Consider the following 20,984-nt stretch of genomic DNA (forward strand, 5'->3'; position numbering starts at 1 on the left):
TGTGTTTTATTCTGATTTAATTTATAATGAAATCTTTACAAATAAATATATATATTGTACATATATATATATATATATATATATATATATATATATATATATAGTAATTATTAAGGAATGTGATTAAAATATAATCTGAATCATTTTCAAATTAAATTAGTATTAATTTAATATCATATTTATAAAAAATATCTTATAAATTTTATATTACTTTAGCATACGTAGACAATAAATAATATAATATTATCGTTATCGAAAGCAAACAATATTTCATACACTTAGTAAAATTATTCTTTTGTTTTTTAATCAAAATTCAAAAATAAATATGAACTACTTTTTTTAAATATAGATAATAATTTTATTCAATGGCATACAATTTTATAATACTAGGGCTTAACTTTTATTATATTACAATATAACACTTTATTAAAAAACCTGAAATCTTACTTAATGTAAGTAGTTGAATATCATATAATATGAAATTGTCGTTTTTCAAAGGCACATATTATCGAAGCATATACAGTTTAAAGTACATATATTTTTTTATAATGTGTTGCAAAAATTGCCTCAAAAGCATGATGTAATTTAATTATTCTTTTGATGGTGTAAATATATTTCATATTACTGCTTGCAAAAATTTTATTTTGTCTGTTTATGTGTAACGTATAAATACGTATAATAAACGCTTACGCAACTGGTAAGAAAAATGATATAGTTTACTTATCATGAGTTAGAGAAAAAGATAAGCAAGACATATAAGACTAAGAAATGGAAGGACGTGATGTGAAGGGCTTATTTGAATTGCCTCGGATTTTGTATTAAATTTCTTATTTGGCAAATTATGCAGCACTCGACGATCAGACAAAGGCTGCACAGGTCGAAAATTATGAGTTAGTTTGTGTCCCTCAAAACCTCTAATATTCCGAAATGCTGCAATCTACAAAATTAAAAATAATTTATTGTAAATTTTATTTATAAAAACATTATAAATATATAGCTGAGTAGAAACACATATAAGTAGAAACATAAAAATCATAAAAATAAATATTTTTTAATAATAAATTATGAAAAGCAATATTACGTAAAAAAATTTATTATTAAAGTGCTCAATAATAATTGTTATTTATAAGAATTGTACTTTATTAACAAACCATATTATATTTATAACGTTTATAATAAATAATTTATTAGATATTCAAAATAAAATTCAATACATTAAATAAATTTCCTTAATATAATCTTTTCCGAACTCATTTTCGAATGTGAAAGCTAAAAAATTATATTTTCTTATAGGTCTTATAATATATATATATATATGAATATTGAATTTCCGCTTATATTATGTTTGATGAATACATTTTATATGATTTATTTAAGTAAATGATAAACTCTGACTCGTTTTAATACTCATAAAGTGATATCATGTATATGTAAATCTTCTACTAATTTAAAATATTTGAGTACTATCGTTAAATTTATTTGTTAAGTGCTACTCGAATTTTGTGAAAATTTGTCACTTGACTAGTTAATTAAATACAATTTTTACGCAACCTTCAATTCATCATTATTCTGTTTAAATTTGTGTATTTTTGTATCTATAATAATAATTAAAGAATAAATGTTATCGGATAAGGACAATATATTTTATCCAAAATTTAATATACAGTAAATAAAAAATTTCTCTTAATTTTTTCATTAATATTATAAGTCTAAAAATTTATTCATAGAGATTATCATTTCATCTATGCAAGAAATATCCTTGATTAATTGCATAAATTTATGTTTATTAAGTAATTCACATAAATTTTACCTGTAAACTAACAAAAGTAATTTTTCACGTGTTAGATATTTAAATTAGTTTTGAAACTGACATTTATTTCTATAATAAATAACTATTACTATAAATAACAAATAACTATATTACATTAAAGGCAATAATATCGCATATGATAATGGGCCTATAATATATATATATAAAACCACTGTGCAATTTTATAAAATTATAATGTTTGTATTGTGTATCTCTTAATTTCCTTTGTTACATATTCTATAATATTTCAGTCATTCATTAAATATTTCGTTATATTTAATACAAAAATTTGATTCTCAATTTCCGCCTTCAAATTGTAAATGGCAGACTTTTATTATAATTTACTTTTATTGTGTCTCCATATTCATTTATAATTTTGTTATTTAATTGGTTAATAATTTTTTTAATATTCAATGATAAGAAGTATAAAGATTTAATTCTAATAATTAGAATTTTCAATGTATACTTTAACATATTTTCATGTGTATTGTATAATTATAAAGCGCAATAAAAATTGCAATAAGTATTGAAACAGATTTTATTATTATCATAAACATTTTTATTCAATATTTAAAGATATCAAATCTTTTTAAATCTGAATACTCCTAACATGTATTCATTACAAATGACTACATTTATTTATTTTTATGCAAAGAAAAAGAAATTTGAGTGTTTATTTTAATTAATTTTTAATTAATAGTGGAAATTATTACGTAAGCGAATTTTAAGGTCTGTATGAAAGTATACGAGGTATTTTATATTTTAACTAAATTGTATTTTATATGTTTAAATATATATATATTCAATTTATATCATAATATATACACTTTGAATTTTTTAAATTCATTAGACTTCTTCTGAAACTATACTTAATAAAAAAAAAGTAATTATTTTTTATAATTATAAATACACAATTTCTTGGTTTTCCAAATTCAATAACTTCATAAAATCTGGTGACTAAATATTCATATTTTTCAATATTGAATATTTCTCTTTTTGACTTAATAATTATTTAATTTAAAATTAATATAACTACTTTGTAAAAATTTCATGATATTACACTTTAATTTTAAATCATTCTATAATGTCTACTTACTGTCAATCAATCATTATATACTATAATAAATACTAGAATTTGTTTTCCTTAATAGAATGTCTATTTTTGCAACTCATTTAAAAAGGTTTGAATACATTAACTACTTTTGCAACTATATTGCAATTTTGCTAAAATTTTAATATATATTAAATAATTAAAAACAAATAATAAATAATAAATTAAAAAATCAATTTTAATGAATTAAAACGTTTTTTATATTAAAAAATCTGTGATACACTGCTTTGTATATACGACTTTAAATCATGTTTATCCTTACATTTTTTCCACTGTTTTAATGTAATACTGAGTGAATTAAATATCTCAATAAATTCATTAATTAAATAAATTTTTAATTAATCTTAATAAATATTAATAAAATTAATGTAAAATAATAAATTTATCTACACTTTAATAGAGTTTAACTTCATTTTTCTCATAAATATATCTAGAGCATTTGCATATTTGACACATTATTTGTTTGTCTTTTTAATAGGTAAATTGACGCAACGTAAAATTATTTCATAAAATAAACAAACTATTATAAAATTAAATATTAAATTATGCATAAATCTTAAGTATATTGTTATTGAATACGAACATGTTTCTTTGTTTTAATAAGCGAAAACTTTTTGTTTGATTTGGATCGAAATAATTACTTTTGTCAAGAATATAGGATCTCTATAATTACGATACAGCTTACCAATCACAAAACCATTGATGGATTTTGTGACTTCTGATAATTTGACATACGACATTTTACTCATCTATTCTCATATAATTTTATTATGTATTTATATGTTACTTTTATGATAATAATATACTTAAGATATACTTGATATTTTCATTCTCATTTGTCTATTTTCTTAAAATTTTGAAACTTTAAGCTTTGCCATTTGATTTTAAATTTTGATAAAAATGTCTATAAAACAAAAATTAATTATAATTTTTAAGTTTTAATTCAAATTAATTAAACATTAGTTGAATCTAAGTATATTGTTTTAAATTTCAAATTGCTCGATATAAAATTTATTGGTCGCGCCTTCAATAGCGACATACATAATTTTAATTGTAATACAATCCAAATTTATAACGCATAATTTGGAATATGAGATTTGATATAAAATTATCAAAATGTAATTATAAACCTTCGAATTGATATCGTAAAATTTTATTTGTTTTTGCTTCAAAACAAAACATTATGTTTATATAAACACAATAGACGTCATGTTACTCTGTGTTATTAGTATTTTATCAGTTAAAATTTTTTGAGTACTCTAATAGTAGTAATATAGAATTAGTCTTGTATTAAATTCAAGTACATTCCTACCAAGTTTCCAGAAATTATCTAAGGTTAAATTATCGAATAATCAGTTTTTGTTTTGTTTTTTTATTTATGTATTGATTATGTATAACGTATTAAATAATATACAGAAAAATTTCTCACCTAATCATGTTATAAAATTTGCTTCTCTATGTATTTTTTACATAATTCAATTCATAGATTCTTCTTCTATTTTTTATTCCGTCAAATAATCTTTTAAAAAAATATGTTTACAATACTGTGAAGTATTTTTTTTATATTATCATTAATAAGATTTTCTACTCTTGTTTGTTACAGCGATAATGTTAGATATCGATAACTTTGTTCTAAAAATAAAATCCGTTATTTAATATTTCTGTATTTGAGTAAATTAATTTTCTATAACACGTTAATTTTAGCACAGCATAATACTTTGTCTTTATTTTTATTCGTACAAAAAAAGTCGATAATTTATACTTTAAAAGCAATCACATACTATTAGAAATTCATAAGTAACTTGTTAATGTTGTTGAACTTGTTAATTAAAATCTATTTATAATTGCTTTAAATTTATATATTATTATATATTATTATTATATTTATATATATTATTATAAAATTTATTAATGCTATTTCAGTTACTGCAAATTTTGTAGGCATAATATAATAATTATTATTAGTAATATTTGTATTTATTTACATTTTCTTATTATTCTTAATAGTTGAAAATAGCTGTCGTATCAAATAATCCAATAGCAATAATTATTAGTAAATATTATTTTAATATTACTATTTTATAGTAAATTTTCATAACGTGTTTCTATTTCAATCGATTAACTTCTGCTTGTTTATATCTGTTTAAAAATTAATGTATCTTTTTATTTTATGATCTGTTAAATTAAAATATTTTATTTATTGTATAAATGTTGACAAATTTACAAATTTACCATTTATATTTATATTCAATTATAATACTTACAATTATATTTTTAAATACAATTATCGCATAATATATATTTATTTATAATTATATTTATGACGAATAAATAACAATATGCAAAATACACAGGCATTGTGATAGGCTATATATATATATATATATATATATGTCTAGTAAACAAAGAAATATAAATAAAAATTATGAAAGAAGTATATGACTATTTGTGCTATTTGTTTGGAACATTAAGTGCATACACTGAAACAGAGAGAGAGAGAGAGAGAGAGAGAGAGAGAGAGATAGAGAGAAATAGATAGATAGATACATAGATTGAAGGGGAGAGGTTATAGAAATTGGGATGAGCATGATGTCATGGACTAAGATTATAAGTAAGAACATTCTGCTTGATGAAGTGGTAAAATATAAGTAAGGAATTATCTTGGCAACTGACTTGGCACATTCTGTGATTTAAATTTAAATTATACATGAATTATGAATTTATAAACATATGTTAACTTATACTTAAAGGATAAAAAGCATATATTATTTAAAAGCGAGGTGTTCACCTTTCTCTTTCATACCTTAGCGGTTTTAATTGCATTAGTCCTTCCTTAATAATAGTAGTATGCAAAGCCAAATGAAAAATATGTGATCATTTTTACAATTAATAATCTAAATTATGATCTAATTCTTTTCTGGCATATAAACCTTTGTATGTTTCATATTTGTAATTTGTGTTTATATCTTTATGTGACTTCTTAATGCATCCAAGATTTTAAACATACTTTAAATGTTATAATTATTTTATGTGAAGCATTGTAAATTATGTATAAGACTAATGTTAAAATATTGACTTTTCATGTAAAAAATGATATACAGTATAAAATCATGGTGATAATCTCATCAACGCAACCAACCAACCTTAAATGGAGACTTATATTACGTCAAAAATTTGATTATTATTAAAAGATACTATTTATTTCTAAAATGGTGTACTTTTTTGTTAAATTAACCGAATTAAATTTTCTTCATAGTTGACAAAGAATCGCAACGAAGGTATAATTCATTTTATTTACTATTATTTATGTTTACTCCATCGGCAACTCCTTTGTATTTATTATAAATTCAAAAAATAATCAATGTTTAATTTGAATATATTTTTTATTGTTTTAAATGAAAGTACAAAAGTGTATATAAAATATACACACCCATTTATAATATAAATTTGTTATTTTTATTATAAAAATGTGGATAAAATTATATAATATCAAATAATAAAATATAAATATAACAATAATAATAATTTATACCCATAATGCATAATATAATTTTTATTTGATGAAATATTGATAAATTACATCTATACACATATACATATATAAATAATACATATAATACATATAAGTTTTTTGTAATTAAAAAATTGCTTTATATTTGAAAAATATTTGAGTACTCTATTTATTATTTACTATAAATATTTTTATTATAACACGTTATTATATATAATTAAATTATTATTATATCAAAATATTACATAAGCTCTAAACTAGTATCCAAATTATCGCTAAACACATAATCTTTGATTGTTTTGATTTGTTTAAACACATAATGTAAATATTATGTTTTTACAAAAGATATATATTACTATTCAAAAATTTTAATAAAACGTATTCAAATTTTTTAGTTATTAAATAATTTATATTGATAGTTTATTATTTCGTTTGTTATGATTTATAAAAGAAGTTTATTTAAATAAAACATTGATATAATTGAAGTAATAATACTATAGTAATAATTTATTATAACAAGGTAACTATTGTAATTTATATAATAATTAAAATAAATATAAATTAAAGCCGAAATAGTAATTCATTATATCAATACGTGGATGTGTTTTATTGTATGTTTAAAGTGTATGTAATATCAGAAATTATAATTTTTTCAAAATAACAATAAAAATAATAAACATAATAACTTCAAACACGGCTAGTCGTGATGTGTATAATTATATATATATATATACATGTTGTATATAAAGTTTAAGATTTAAAAGTGCTAAATAAATATGCGAAATTTCAACAAACCTGCAAATGAGAAAGGTAAAGTGGATATTTAAAATCGATCCATGTCACGACTTCGGAACAAGGTGGTGTTGTGAGAGAACCGTTGTATGTGAAATAATTTTGCATTCTGTCACTAGGTGGTCCAGCTGGATTCAACAAGTGCCCTAGATGCATATTTTCTGACAATTGGATCTCCGTTCCCACCTTTTCAATCTTCGGTAGTGCTTCCACTATCGTATCAAATAAAGGATTTGCACGATCATTTACTTCAGCCTATACGCAGAGTAGAAGTATCTTCATTATTATCAAAAACCAACTTTTATACTTTATCACGTATTCTTTTTTTAGTCTAAATTTTAAGATAAATTACCTGTTTGGTTTTAGAATTAATCAATGAAACATTGAAAAATTAATTACGAACATTTATTTGCAATATTTTCATCTATAGACTTAACAATTATTTCAATTTAATTATATAAATAACTAAAAACTTTATATATTTTGTGAAATAAAATATTAAAATAATTATTAAGTATTAAATATGAATTAATTGAAAATTAAAGTAATCTCTGAATCAATTATTAATGTAAGTAGTATTTAGTACATTAATATTTATTATATTATGATAAAATATTTTTCTTTAAAAATAATTATTATATTGAAATACATGTTTATTTGTAGAAGAATCATTATAATATATATATATGGAACTTTATTGGCGCCTTCATAAAAATTGTAATTATAAAAATTGATATTAAGTTTGTTTATGTAAAATAAAATTTTGGAAACATCATTTTGAATTTCATACAAATGAAGTATTCTTGACATAACTTCATTTAATTGATATTTACCTTTAAATTTAACAGCATTTAATTAGTAAATACTTTGATGTACCGTATTTACCGAAGTTGGCACATCAAGGAAAAATATCAAACACGCACCCTAGGAATTAAAATAGATGCATGTTATTTTAAAAAGTTAAAAATTATTTAATTTCACATTTAAATGCTTCCTATACAGCAGAACATTATCATAAAAAATAAATCAACAAACCCGAGATCTGATCATTCATCTAATCACACCGAGTATTTTTTATATTAATTTTATATGCAAAACTTATCTTTATTGTTACAGTTCTTAATGTGCAAGTATCGCTGGTTTAAAATTTAAACAATATTTTGTAACGTTGTAGAGTCACTATTATTTTACTCACTCATTAACTTTTAAGAATGACTTAATTTTGTTTTTATTATACTGACAATTTCTATTTTCTCAGATAGATTCTATATAAAATTTTGAAAAAAAATTTTTTTATCATAGAAATGCCTAATTTTTTAAAATATTTAATAAAATACTGATATCTTTAATTTATTTAAAGATTAAAGTAAATTTAAAATAGATCATTATGAAATTCTATATATTTTTTTAAACGTCTTAAAGTAACATTAGGTATATTTCTTATAAATACGTTACACTTTTAAAATAAAGAAGAGATGATTTAATAAAGAAAAAATTAAAGAAAATATCGATATACATTTTGTGTTTTCGTTTTTGATTTTTATTTGTATTTATTATAGCAAAAAATTTAATGATTATATCATTACATCATCATATATATTTACAAAAATAATATTTTTAAATTAATTTTATTGGCTTATAGTTAATTTTTTCAAATATAATATTTTGCAATTAAAATGTGTAGATATATTTATGTTGATAAATTAGTAAAGTGCTAATAATTTCAATTATCTATTCGACTGAAGAAATCAAACAACAGAAATGAACATAATAATGAGAGTAATTATCACTTTTACTGCTAATTCAATAATAATTCGTTAACATCTGAAATGGAATAATGTTAAAAAATATAGATTCTTTGAAAATAAATATAATTAACTATAAGGTTTAAATTTATAAAACTGCAATTTATTATTATTTCAAGTATTATGGGCAAATAATAAATGTAATGTAATAATGAATGTGAATAATATAAACAAAAATTAAAAGAATTATATCTTATTTTTTATTAAAAGCTTTAAGTTTAATAATAAATTAAAAAATTGTGATTAAATAACATTTTCACTTATTGAATATAATCATTTTAAGATTATTTATGTTTTATTTCATTTTAGTTTATTTCATGATTGTTTAGTGCGTTTTATTAAAATTTGACTTTATTTTCCTATTTTTATTGTTATATACTTAAATTTTTTTTATTTTATGATTTTTATTTATATATTTCTAATAATACGTGTTGTTTATTTTAATTTACATTTTAAACTCTATTTGAAAATATTTAATATAGTTAATATAGGTGTTTAAAACAATTTTTGTTTTATTTTTTAAATTACTATAATTTTACATGTTCTGTCTAGTTTTAAAATTTTAAGCTTATTTAATTAATATTTATAAGTATAGGTTCTTGCATCGATAAATAACATCTTCGTGCAGTTACAACGGTATATTTGGAAACTAACTTCGTCTTAATTTGTCTTATCAATAGCCTACTAATAAATTAAAAATATGCCTAACTACAAATTTTAAAAGTATTTCTTTACAATTTTATTTAAATATTATATTTACTATGATTAAAAAACATAATTAAAATTTGCGCATGCAAATGATTATGATTATTATACCTCGAAGAAGAAAGCAATCACTGCCAAACCGTCTGGGTTATGAATTGCATCGTTCATAGAGCCGTATTTATCTTTATAAAAAACAGCGTGTAATTCCATTGCAAATGAATGGTTGTTTATGAGATCTTCCGAACCTTCCCTGTCGTTTTCTCCCCAATGAAAATGAAGTTGTTCGAAAACATAGATGCCATTCAATGGCCCACCCGACATATAAAACTGTTTATTATCTTTAGAACTGTAAAGCAAAGCTGCAAATATTAAAAAATTGTACATTTGAGATATATATTATCAAGTTTTTACTTTTGTTAAAGTAAACAATGTTTTAGAAAAATAATTTATTTATGAGGCAAATTAAAAAATATTAGCTTTGTTTATAAATATTCATACTTGAATTAATAAAATTTTACGTATATATTTACGTAATAATTACGTAAGATATTATTAGTCATAAGTATTGAACATAAATAGTACTGAAAATAGCAATTATACAATAGTGATAAATACAATATAAAGAATTGTATAATATTATAGTATTGTAATATATATTCTCACATTATATTTATGATTCATTTATGTAAAAAAATATAAAATTCTTTCTTTTGTATTGATTCAGTTGCAAGATGCATTTCATTATCATATTCATTTGCTTATTTTTGATTAAAATATATTCATCTAAATTATAATTGATCCCATACATACCACGATGATTTTTTATTTTCTTTACTAAGTTAGAATATAAAAATTCTTTTAATAATACAATTTAAATTTAAATATAAAATTATTATATTAATTTTTGTACATATATTTGTTTAGCATATGTTATATTATAAAATTTACGTTTTTTTAATTTACCTTAACAACCTTTTGATATAATGAAAATTTGTATTTTATATTATATATTACAAGAAATATAACAATTGTAATTTAATAAATAAATTTAAAAACAGTTTATGTAATTATTGAAACATTATTTTGATAAAAATTTCATAAAATATATTGAAAATGCAATTTTTAGTTTTTGCTAAATATAAGCGATTTTCAAATAAATAATTTTCAGATAAAATTGTTCATTAATGATTTATAAAACAAAATACTTTTGTTATCAACATACCCGTATGTCCATTGTTTATCAAAAAAAATTTTCTTGGCGTATCTAATCCGGAAAATATTAAAAGTGGTAAATTTATATCTCGTACGTCATGTTCTTGGATGTTTATCGGCGATTGATGTTTTCCAACGCATGTATCATAATTTTCTGCCCAGTGGTCAGGACCTATTTTAAGAAGTTTATAAATTTCTAAATAATATCTAAATGTATTTAATTATAATTTTATCCAATATATGAAAGTAACTTTTGATAAAATATATACAAGTTTACAGAAACAAAGATTATGAATGAAACAAATTATTTTTTATACTAATATTTTCATAAATAGGAAATTTATAGTACAATATATTGTAATGCACAATAATTGAATGTACAAAAAGCACAGTACAAAAGTTATTGAAATAAATAATGTGAATACGATAACATGAAATTATTATATAATAATATTTTTTTAAATACTCGATGGAAATCAAATAACCAAACTTACCATGTGAACCACTGTATCCGAAATTGACATGTTCCAAAACAGTAACGTCAATTGTATCTGAGAATATTTTAAAACATAAATATAATTTTTTAAATTCTTGTATTGACTGCAATGTTTTAAACCTATAATTATTTTTATTGCAGAATATGTTAAAGCGAAAAGCCCAATTAAGTTAAAAATAATAAATATACATTACAGATACATAGTATTCATAAATAATAATAAAATTGTTAATATTGTATATTTTATTCATTACTATTTTTAAACATATTATTAAGCAATTGTTTAAAAAACAAGTATATACATTTCAAAATACTGAATATATTTTTAATATATTTTTTAAACTTTAATGATATTATTTATATATAAATATCAAATAATCATACTAAACCAATTATGTATTCTAAATAACTAAATTAATAGAATAATATCTTACATAACTATATATATATAAAATAAATATCAATTGATGGATATTTAATTTTTTGTAGAAATTAAATTTTTGAACTATATATTTTTATAATATATATATATATAATATACATTTATTTATTTATTACAAATTTATTTAATTATTTATTCTCAGTTACACATATATACATATACTTTATTTAATATTTTAACATTTTTAGTTATATGTCAATTCTTTATTCTTAACCATTTTAATTTCTTTTGTTTAATAAAATTAAAATTATGATAAAACAGATACATAGAATATTTATTAAAATTTCTAATCATATTCAAACACCAAACTATCTTTATCTTGCAAAAATTGTTCTAAACAGAAAACATTCTAAACATCATTATGAAAACTGTACAGTTTAAAATATTTGAATTTATAAAGTCATAAATAAATAAAAAGTATATGTAACAGTTTTACAAATCTATCAAATAAATTACTGAAAAAGTTTTACTGGTGTTTTTGGAAATAACAATTTTTTTATATTTTGTATAAGATTTCACATAATCACATATAAACAAAATTATAAATAAATTAAGTAATTCTTGTATTTACTTTTAAATTGTTGTTATTTGTGTGCAGTACATATTGATATTTGAGAATTTGTTTGACAATTTTATTTTTCATTAAAATAACAAAAATTGATTTATAGTACAATATGTTTATAAATAATTTTAATTAATTATAACGCTATCATTATGTACTATGATGATTAAATGTATGATGTAGATAAGACAATAGATAAATTTCATAGTTTCATTTAGTGGCTTCTAACATGTTATACTTATTACAATTTTAAACACTTCTAGATTGTAAAATCATGCCACTGAATCTTGCTTTAATATGATAAAAGAATGTTAAAATTACATTTATAATTAATAAAAAAACATTTTCAATATCAGTATTATAAAGATGATTAAGATTAAAATTTAAAATAGTCATGTAATCCGAGTTATGGACATTTAGTGAAAATTTGTAATCCAAGAAAGCACAATTAATTTAAAAACAAGTTCCTAGCTACATAATTATTTTATATGTAACATGTAATAAATAACATTTCAGCCAAAAATTCGTATAATATTAAATGAAATAAGCAATAGTGTTCGTTATTCATTTAAATAGAAATCTGTGTTATAATAAGAATTAAGTAATATAATATAATATAAGTAAATCCGATGAAGGTCAGAGACAATTACGACGATATTCGTTGTGACTTGTGCCCAACCTTCATTAAAATAGTCACGCTTTCTATTTTGCCAACATAAAGAATTGTTTCAAAGCGTAAGTCGTTTGACGTATCCATTTGCATTGTCAGTTCTTCCATCTGAACCAGCCAACAAAAGAAAGCACATAAATTTGTATAGAAAAAAACATATAGAAAGGAGAAAGTAAAAAATGCTTACAATACTGTCTAAACAAAAATTGTTATTATTATTGATAATATTATTGATACTAAAAAAATTGATTTATGCAAATCATTTTTTGTATACTCTGTTTATAGAATTTGTGTTACTTTGATTGAAAATGTTAAATAAAATTAACTTAAATAGCGTTATATTTTACAATATAAACTTGCACTTTGAAAATCTAAGAATCTTATTATTTACATTAGAAATATTATCTTTTATTAGTAAATATTATTCTGAATTATAATATATTATATTTATAATATATTAAAGTATCTTTTATATAAATTATTAGTTATATTTTAAACTTTTCAGTTTCATCATCAGTTTATTTAATTGAATTTTTTTAGTTTTTAGCAACAGATAAAAATGACAGTGCAAACGAGTATAATATCCAGTTAATTATGGACAAATAAAATGAATAATAATTCGTTTTTTATTTTATTTACTAATTATTTAAACAAATAATTACATAAATAAATATATTTTTATTAAACGATTATAATATATATATATATATATATATAGTATAAATGATACATAAATCACAATAAAAATCTATTTAATACAGTTTGTACAAAATTGGTAGAAAAAGAACATGTTTACTTCAATATAATAACATTGAAAATCAATATTTTAAAGAAATTATAAATTAAATAAAACCATTAAATAAATTTATTTGATTACTATAGAAATAACAATAAATTGTACAGACATTACAATACTTTAATATTATTATACTTTGTTATTTTTAATAACGAAATTTATTTATTTTCATTTATTATATTAGACTAAACTTCTATATATATATCTAATTTTACTGAACATTATTTGCAATTGAAATAATTGCCTTTATTATTAGCTATATTATTAATAAATAACAATTTTCATTGTTTCATTATTAAATTCTCACAAATATTATAATATTTTATATATAAGAATATATGCAAATAAAATTAATTACTGTATATGAGTGCTGAAAGTAATAAGAATAATAAAAATATAAATACTGCAGTTCCATTTATTACAATTTGTAAAAAAAATCATGATTAATCTAAAAATTAATTAATGATAAATTTGAGTTTTTTAAATAATGTGTATTTGCAAATCTTTAATATGCTCATCTTCGATATGCAAACATACAATATCAAATATCAGATCTTCGAAATTCAAGATAATTCTATACACACATTTATAATTTATAATGTATCTAAACCATTTCGTATCCAATTTGTATATGTGTTAACCAAATTTATTTTATTTAAATAAATAAATATATGAATACAAAAAAGTAGAATATGTTTTGTAAATTTTGTTTAGAAAGAGGTTATAGATTTTTAAAAGATATTTCTTTGAAAGTACCTTCTGAAACATGTATATTAACATAAAAACGTATACTTTAATAATTATAATATTATCTAGAAACTATATCAATTAGAATTAAAATATAAATTTCACTTTAATATTATGTTTTACTTTCATTGAAAATATATTTTACTATGATATATAAATATTAATACGAAATTTAGTTTTAACTTTTGAAATTAAAACAATATTGAAACATGAAATAGATTTTACAAAATGTTTATAATAATATAGGGAAATTTTTATTTTTTACTTCGAAATAATAAATTTCATGGAATATTTTTTTAATTTGATTTATCAACTTTTATACATACAATAAAATTAATAATTGTAAAATCAATATTTATTGTATTCTTTAAGAAAGTATTAAAGTAAACTAGAATGCTTAATATAAAATATTTACAATAAATTTGTTGTCAATATTTAATATAAATTCTTATATTAAAAATTATGATTAGTTAAACTTATCATGATGATCGTTATTATGATTTCATTAATCATTTATCAAGATTTCCATTCATTTCTAATTATTTATTGTCCGAAGGTCCTACGTGATATTTTTACAAGGAGTTATTGATTAATGCATACATCTTAATAATATCATATATGATATTAAAATTATATTTACCAATAAACATAATTGATTAAAATAAAAAATTAAATAAAACAAAAAATTTTTATATAAATATATATTTCAAAAGTTATAACGAATATTTACATTTTGTTATAAAATTAGAACAAATCATGAATACATATACATTTAATAAATTAATATCAATTGATTATATATTTATTATGAACTGATTTTGTTTGTATAAAGATTAATATTTATAAAACTACTTAGTTAATAAAATAAATAAAATAATAAATTATCCAAAAAAGTGTATCAAGGATATTTTTGTAATTGTAAATTAATATAACAAAATTATTTTATCTCCAGCTTATGCAATGAATTAATGTTCAGCTAAGGAAAACATAAACATAGATACACAGATGCATAAACATATATTTCAACAATCGCAATGTGTTGTATAGAAATTATGTCTCAAATTCATAATTTTTATAGGATTTAGGTAGGTTTATACACAATGAAAAAAATGATGTATCATTCATTCGAAAACAACATAATTATTACATAGTTTTTCCACTAGTACATATTAAAAATCCAATTGATAATACAGTATTTTATAAATTAACTAACAGATTTTTCATTTTTTTCAAAATAATATTAAATTTAAAAATATTTACCTAAAATTTATATATTTCTCATACAATATTTATATAATAAATGTGTAAATAAATAAAGGTTTATAACATTTTTATATTTTACATGAACTAAACCATACGTTTTGATAAATACGTATATAAATAAATAAATTAACTATTATGATTATCCCAAAATGAACAGTTGAATCCTTTTTAATGTAATCAATTAAAATTACTTCCTTCTATAATAAAATCTATAAATAATACTCTTTATCTGTAATCAATTTATAGTAACATAATTAATTTTGAAATATTATATTTAATGGAAAATATGTATTTTAAAATCAATTTTATGAATCTAAAATATTTGTATAAAAATACTTTTATAAATTTTAATTAGTATTTTATTTAAATTTCTATAAATTTCTTGCAATACACTTCCATATGCTTTATAAATACAATTTGTACAAATTACTATTCCATTAAATAACAATTGAAATATTTTAAACAAAATGATTTTTGTAGATATCTAATCCGTAAAATATAAATATTATGAATCAATCCTCAACAGAAATAAAGCATAATTTAACATTAATTATATATATCAAAGATAGTGATTGTATATACAGATGTAAATCGGTATCACAATATTATTTTTTCAAATTCTATTGCATGTACAATCAACTTGAACATAAATAAGAGTTTATACAATTCAAGCATTGTAACGAAAAAAATAATGTATTTTTTGAGTAATGATTGTACTACGATTTTACTAAGTGTATTAATTTCATCTATTTATAATTGCATATTATAAGAAAAGTATATTAATTTTACTATTAAAATTATTTGATAATAACTACAAAATAAAATTAAATGAAACTTATAAATAAAATAAAAATTTTATAAAAAATTAATATATTTGAATATATTTTTTATTATGTTATTATTATTTTATTATATATTTTACTATATATTTTTTATTATTATATATATGTTTATAACAATAAATAAATGATTTTATACGCATTTTTTTTTAAAGTAAACTTTATGCAAGAAATGATATTATATTGATGTATTTCAATCAACAAACTATCAAATTGTTACAATAAATATTTGCAGACAATAAAATAGATAAATTCGTTGATGTGATAAAAATTAATTTATGAATACTGTTCACTATTTCTGTATGAAAGCATGAATATTTATGTATGTATTCTTATAAATTATTTAATAAAACTTCTTATGGCAGACCTCTCAAGAGTATTATTGATATTAATATTCATATTAATATTAAATTTCATACTTTTATGTTTTATTTCTAAATATAAGTAGCTTATTTTCTATATTTAATCGATTCTTTCAAGGTATTTTAATAAAATGCTATTAGAATATTCTATTTATGATTTTTTTTGTCAATTTTCTCTTTATTATAACCAATAATTTTGTTAAAAAATTAGGATAATATAATATTAATTGATTTTAAGATGCAATGTTAATGTTTAATATTTATATTATTTTACCACAAAATAATCTGACAGTTGCACTAAATATTTTCATTCTATAGTGTATTTTGTGGAAAATTGTGGATAGTGTTTTTTTTTAAACAATTTTATAAAAATTATGAGGCATTATGATTAATGATTAATCGTATAAATGAACAACAATATAAAATTATTTTGTGGCGAGTGTATTAAAATTAAAAAAAATTTTATATTACATAATTGAAACTGCGGGATTATAATGATTTGAGTAATAAATAATAATATTAATTACCAATCATAATAAATTTGTTTTACATCGTTGATGATTATAATTTTAATATTTAGTCATTTAATTAATTGACGATTTATAAATTTTTGTATTTAAAATTTCAGTTTTATAGCTAAGTATTTAATGTATGGATAAATACAATATGAATATGAGATATTTTTAAAAATTTAACAATAATTTTACTGATTTAATCATTAAAAGTTTTTTGATAATTTTTAAGCGTACAGTATGGCTTTATTAATTTTTTTTATAGAAAATAATAATAAACTATTCACTTTCTTATTTTATTTTATTTTGTCGTATCAAATAAATATCAGTACTTGAGAAAAACTTAATAGTAAGAATATTGTATCTTATAAATGCATATTGGCAATATAAAAACATAGTTTATTCAATACATATTTTATGCATATTTATTTTGTTCCATAACAATAATAAATAAATTCATACATTACAAGACAGAAATATACATAGATACATTAATCTATAATTATATACCTAGCACATGGGAACTTGGTTTTAAAATATTTGATATATATTTACGTCTTTAAAAATGTATTCACCTTTTTATAGAAATCATTATTTTGAAAATTCTACTACGAATTTCAGATTTTTTATCCTCATAACATACTTTTATCTAATATTAATAATAAATATATAATGCCAATAAAAAATATAATCAATATATTTAATATTAATAAACAATAAATTGAATATATCGAATATAATATTTAGTAGTAAGTAAATAAATTTTTAGTATCAAAATATCATTGAATTTACGAATGTTCATCGCGCCATCTAATTATTAAATCACATAATAGCTAAATAAAATAAAAAATTTATATTTTACAGTCTTGAAACAATAGTAGCTTTTTAAAGCTCTTTTAAATAGTTTAAAGAATTATTACCCGATTCATGTGTCACCTGATTTCTTACATTGTTTATAAATTATATTTTTTTAATTTTTTAAAGAAAAACATGGAAATAATTTTGTTCTAAGATAAAATTATTTTATCTAATATATGCAATATATATTTTATATTTTATATTTTATGTAATATATGTAATATATATTTTATATTTATATACATATATATATTATGTATATTCAACAATTAATCACGTTTTAAATTCTTCTAAATTAGTTGTACATTAAAAAGACTGCAAATTTTTAAAACTTAGAAAACCATCGTTCGAATAATGAATTAAAGAGTTCCTTTTATTTTAAATAACTAAGTAAAGAATTAAGAGAGAAAAGAATTCGTAGAAGTGGTAACAAAATGACAATTACTCACCAAAGAAGAAAGCGAATAAGACAACGGGACAAATCGAATGAAAATTAAGATTGGCGCCATTGAAATGAATAACTAGATTAATCATGATTAATAAAACGGTAACTGTAGAAGAGCCGTACTGTGCCAATAAACCTACCACCGTTTAAGATATATCAAATTGGAGAAAATCGTAATCGCATGCGATTAGGATCGTCTTCCTTTCACTGCACTTCACGTACTTTTACTACGAGCTCACAATTTCGTTGGTTTATTTTATAGTAGGTTTAAAATATAAAAATATGTGGTTATTTGCTAATAAATAATTTAATAAATGAACTAAGAAAATGATGGGATGTATGAGGGAGTAAGGACAATCAGAGAAAGAATAAGAGAGATACAGAGATAGAGAGAAGAGAGAAAAAGAGAGAAAGAGAGAGAAGGAAGAGAGAGAGAGAGAAAGAGAGAGTGAGAGGGGAAGTAAGCGCGAGCCGGTCGGATGTTGAAAGGAGACTGACGCTTGGCGCCGGACGAACCAACCATTTTAAGTTCCTATACAGGATAGAGAGGATATTCAAGCGCTTAGCGACAGCACAAATACATAGATTAGCAAGTTTGGCGTTTCTGACTGGTTGACAACTACACAATCCAATTATTATTCGGTTACCTATTCTTGATTCGCCCTTGTCCTCTCGTCCTGTTCACCAGCTTTTCTATTTTTGAACATGCGACATCTGCATGTAAATTATAAAATATCCAATTTCATATTGATATTATACTTCTTTTTAGAATCATAATTTTTTATATTTATGTATTATATTTATTAATTATTAGATAGCAATATAAAATTATACATTCGAACAAATTTCAGAATATATAACAATAGTTTTTTTATAGTTTATCTTTTTCCATATATAATTATATTGCGATCAAATAAATATATTTGTAAAAAATAGATATTTAAAATAAAGTCATAAATGTTTATATAATAAAATAGATCATAAGTAGAGGTTTATAAAATGGTACTTTCTTTGGATAATTGGTTGTTATATAATCTAAATATTTTATAAAACTCTATTTGTTTAAATAATAAAATTTTACTTTATATATTTAAAACTTTATATTATTAATTTATAATAAAACCCAGAATCTTTGACATTACTATCTATATATAGAAAAATTTGAATTACTATAAAATTTTATTTAGATTTGTAAACTTGTATTTGGATTTATAAAGCCATTTTAAAATATTTAAAATATTTTGATATCTTTTGCTCAATTATGCAAAGCATATATAATATCAATTTTTATATTAATTTCAACTTTTATATTTAATTCTATTATAGACATTGCATTAAAAATATAATCTACGTAGTTATACATCGCACACATATTTCCTTTGAAAGATATTATTTTTAAATCGTATAAGAATATGCAAAATTCAATATTCGCTTTGTAATACTTTAGTAGCATAAAATATTTCTACATTTATATATATTCACATTATCTAAAAATGTAATAGGTCATTATTCTAAACAAAGTTATACAAAATATTCCAAATTTATTCATTCTAAAATTACTTTAATTATTTTATTTTGCAAGCAACATTCTTTATATTATAAATAAAATAGAACTTTTTAAATAATTATAATATATAATAATAAATAAAATATAACTATTTAACTAATTATACTAAAATAAGAAGTATTGTATAATTCATAAGTATGTATTATTAATAAAATATTTTACTTTAAATGAAAAATTTTAATTTGAATCTTTAAGAAATATTACTTATCGCGTTAAAAACTTTTAATTAGAAATGTATCAAGCTATATCTTAAACTGAAAATAACATTTTTAATGACTTATGAACTTTCTAATAGCTGCATCTTAACATGAACAGAAATTGGATTGTTGTTTTATAACGTTGATGAAAATTATGGAATCTTACACAAGATGGATACTACCATGGCATGTTATATCTGTAATACTGAACTGAAATATTTTATAAGTATCAGAGCAAAACTAATTAAAAAATCAATAATATTTAATCATTACTGATCCGCT

General features: G+C 19.8%; 1 protein-coding gene across 1 annotated transcript; it reads right to left on the bottom strand.

Moving 5' to 3' along the window:
- Positions 1–646: 646 nt before the first annotated feature.
- LOC105368182 (Carbonic anhydrase 2) lies at positions 647–19,328 on the bottom strand. Its single transcript, XM_011507135.1, has 6 exons — positions 18,943–19,328; positions 11,441–11,497; positions 10,957–11,118; positions 9,846–10,093; positions 7,228–7,479; positions 647–937 (listed from the first exon to the last, which is right to left on the bottom strand). Exons 1-6 carry the CDS (start codon positions 19,025–19,027, stop codon positions 731–733), a joined length of 1,011 nt encoding a protein of 336 aa, XP_011505437.1. The 5' UTR covers positions 19,028–19,328; the 3' UTR covers positions 647–730.
- Positions 19,329–20,984: the final 1,656 nt, after the last annotated feature.

The sequence above is a fragment of the Ceratosolen solmsi genome, unplaced genomic scaffold (genome assembly GCF_000503995.2).
Source record: "Ceratosolen solmsi marchali unplaced genomic scaffold, CerSol_1.0 scaffold6, whole genome shotgun sequence".
Taxonomy (NCBI): domain Eukaryota; kingdom Metazoa; phylum Arthropoda; class Insecta; order Hymenoptera; family Agaonidae; genus Ceratosolen; species Ceratosolen solmsi.

What these genes read in the sequence shown, in the direction of transcription:
- LOC105368182 (XM_011507135.1), bottom strand. Translation starts at nt 19,027, where the DNA reads ATGATTAATCTAGTTATTCATTTCAATGGCGCCAATCTTAATTTTCAT. An exon ending in CGGATACAGTGGTTCACATG is followed by an intron (nt 11,119 to 11,440) that starts GTAAGTTTGGTT and finishes TTCTTAAAATAG; the next exon opens with GTCCTGACCACTGGGCAGAA. An exon ending in TGATTGCTTTCTTCTTCGAG is followed by an intron (nt 7,480 to 9,845) that starts GTATAATAATCA and finishes CTCTGCGTATAG; the next exon opens with GCTGAAGTAAATGATCGTGC.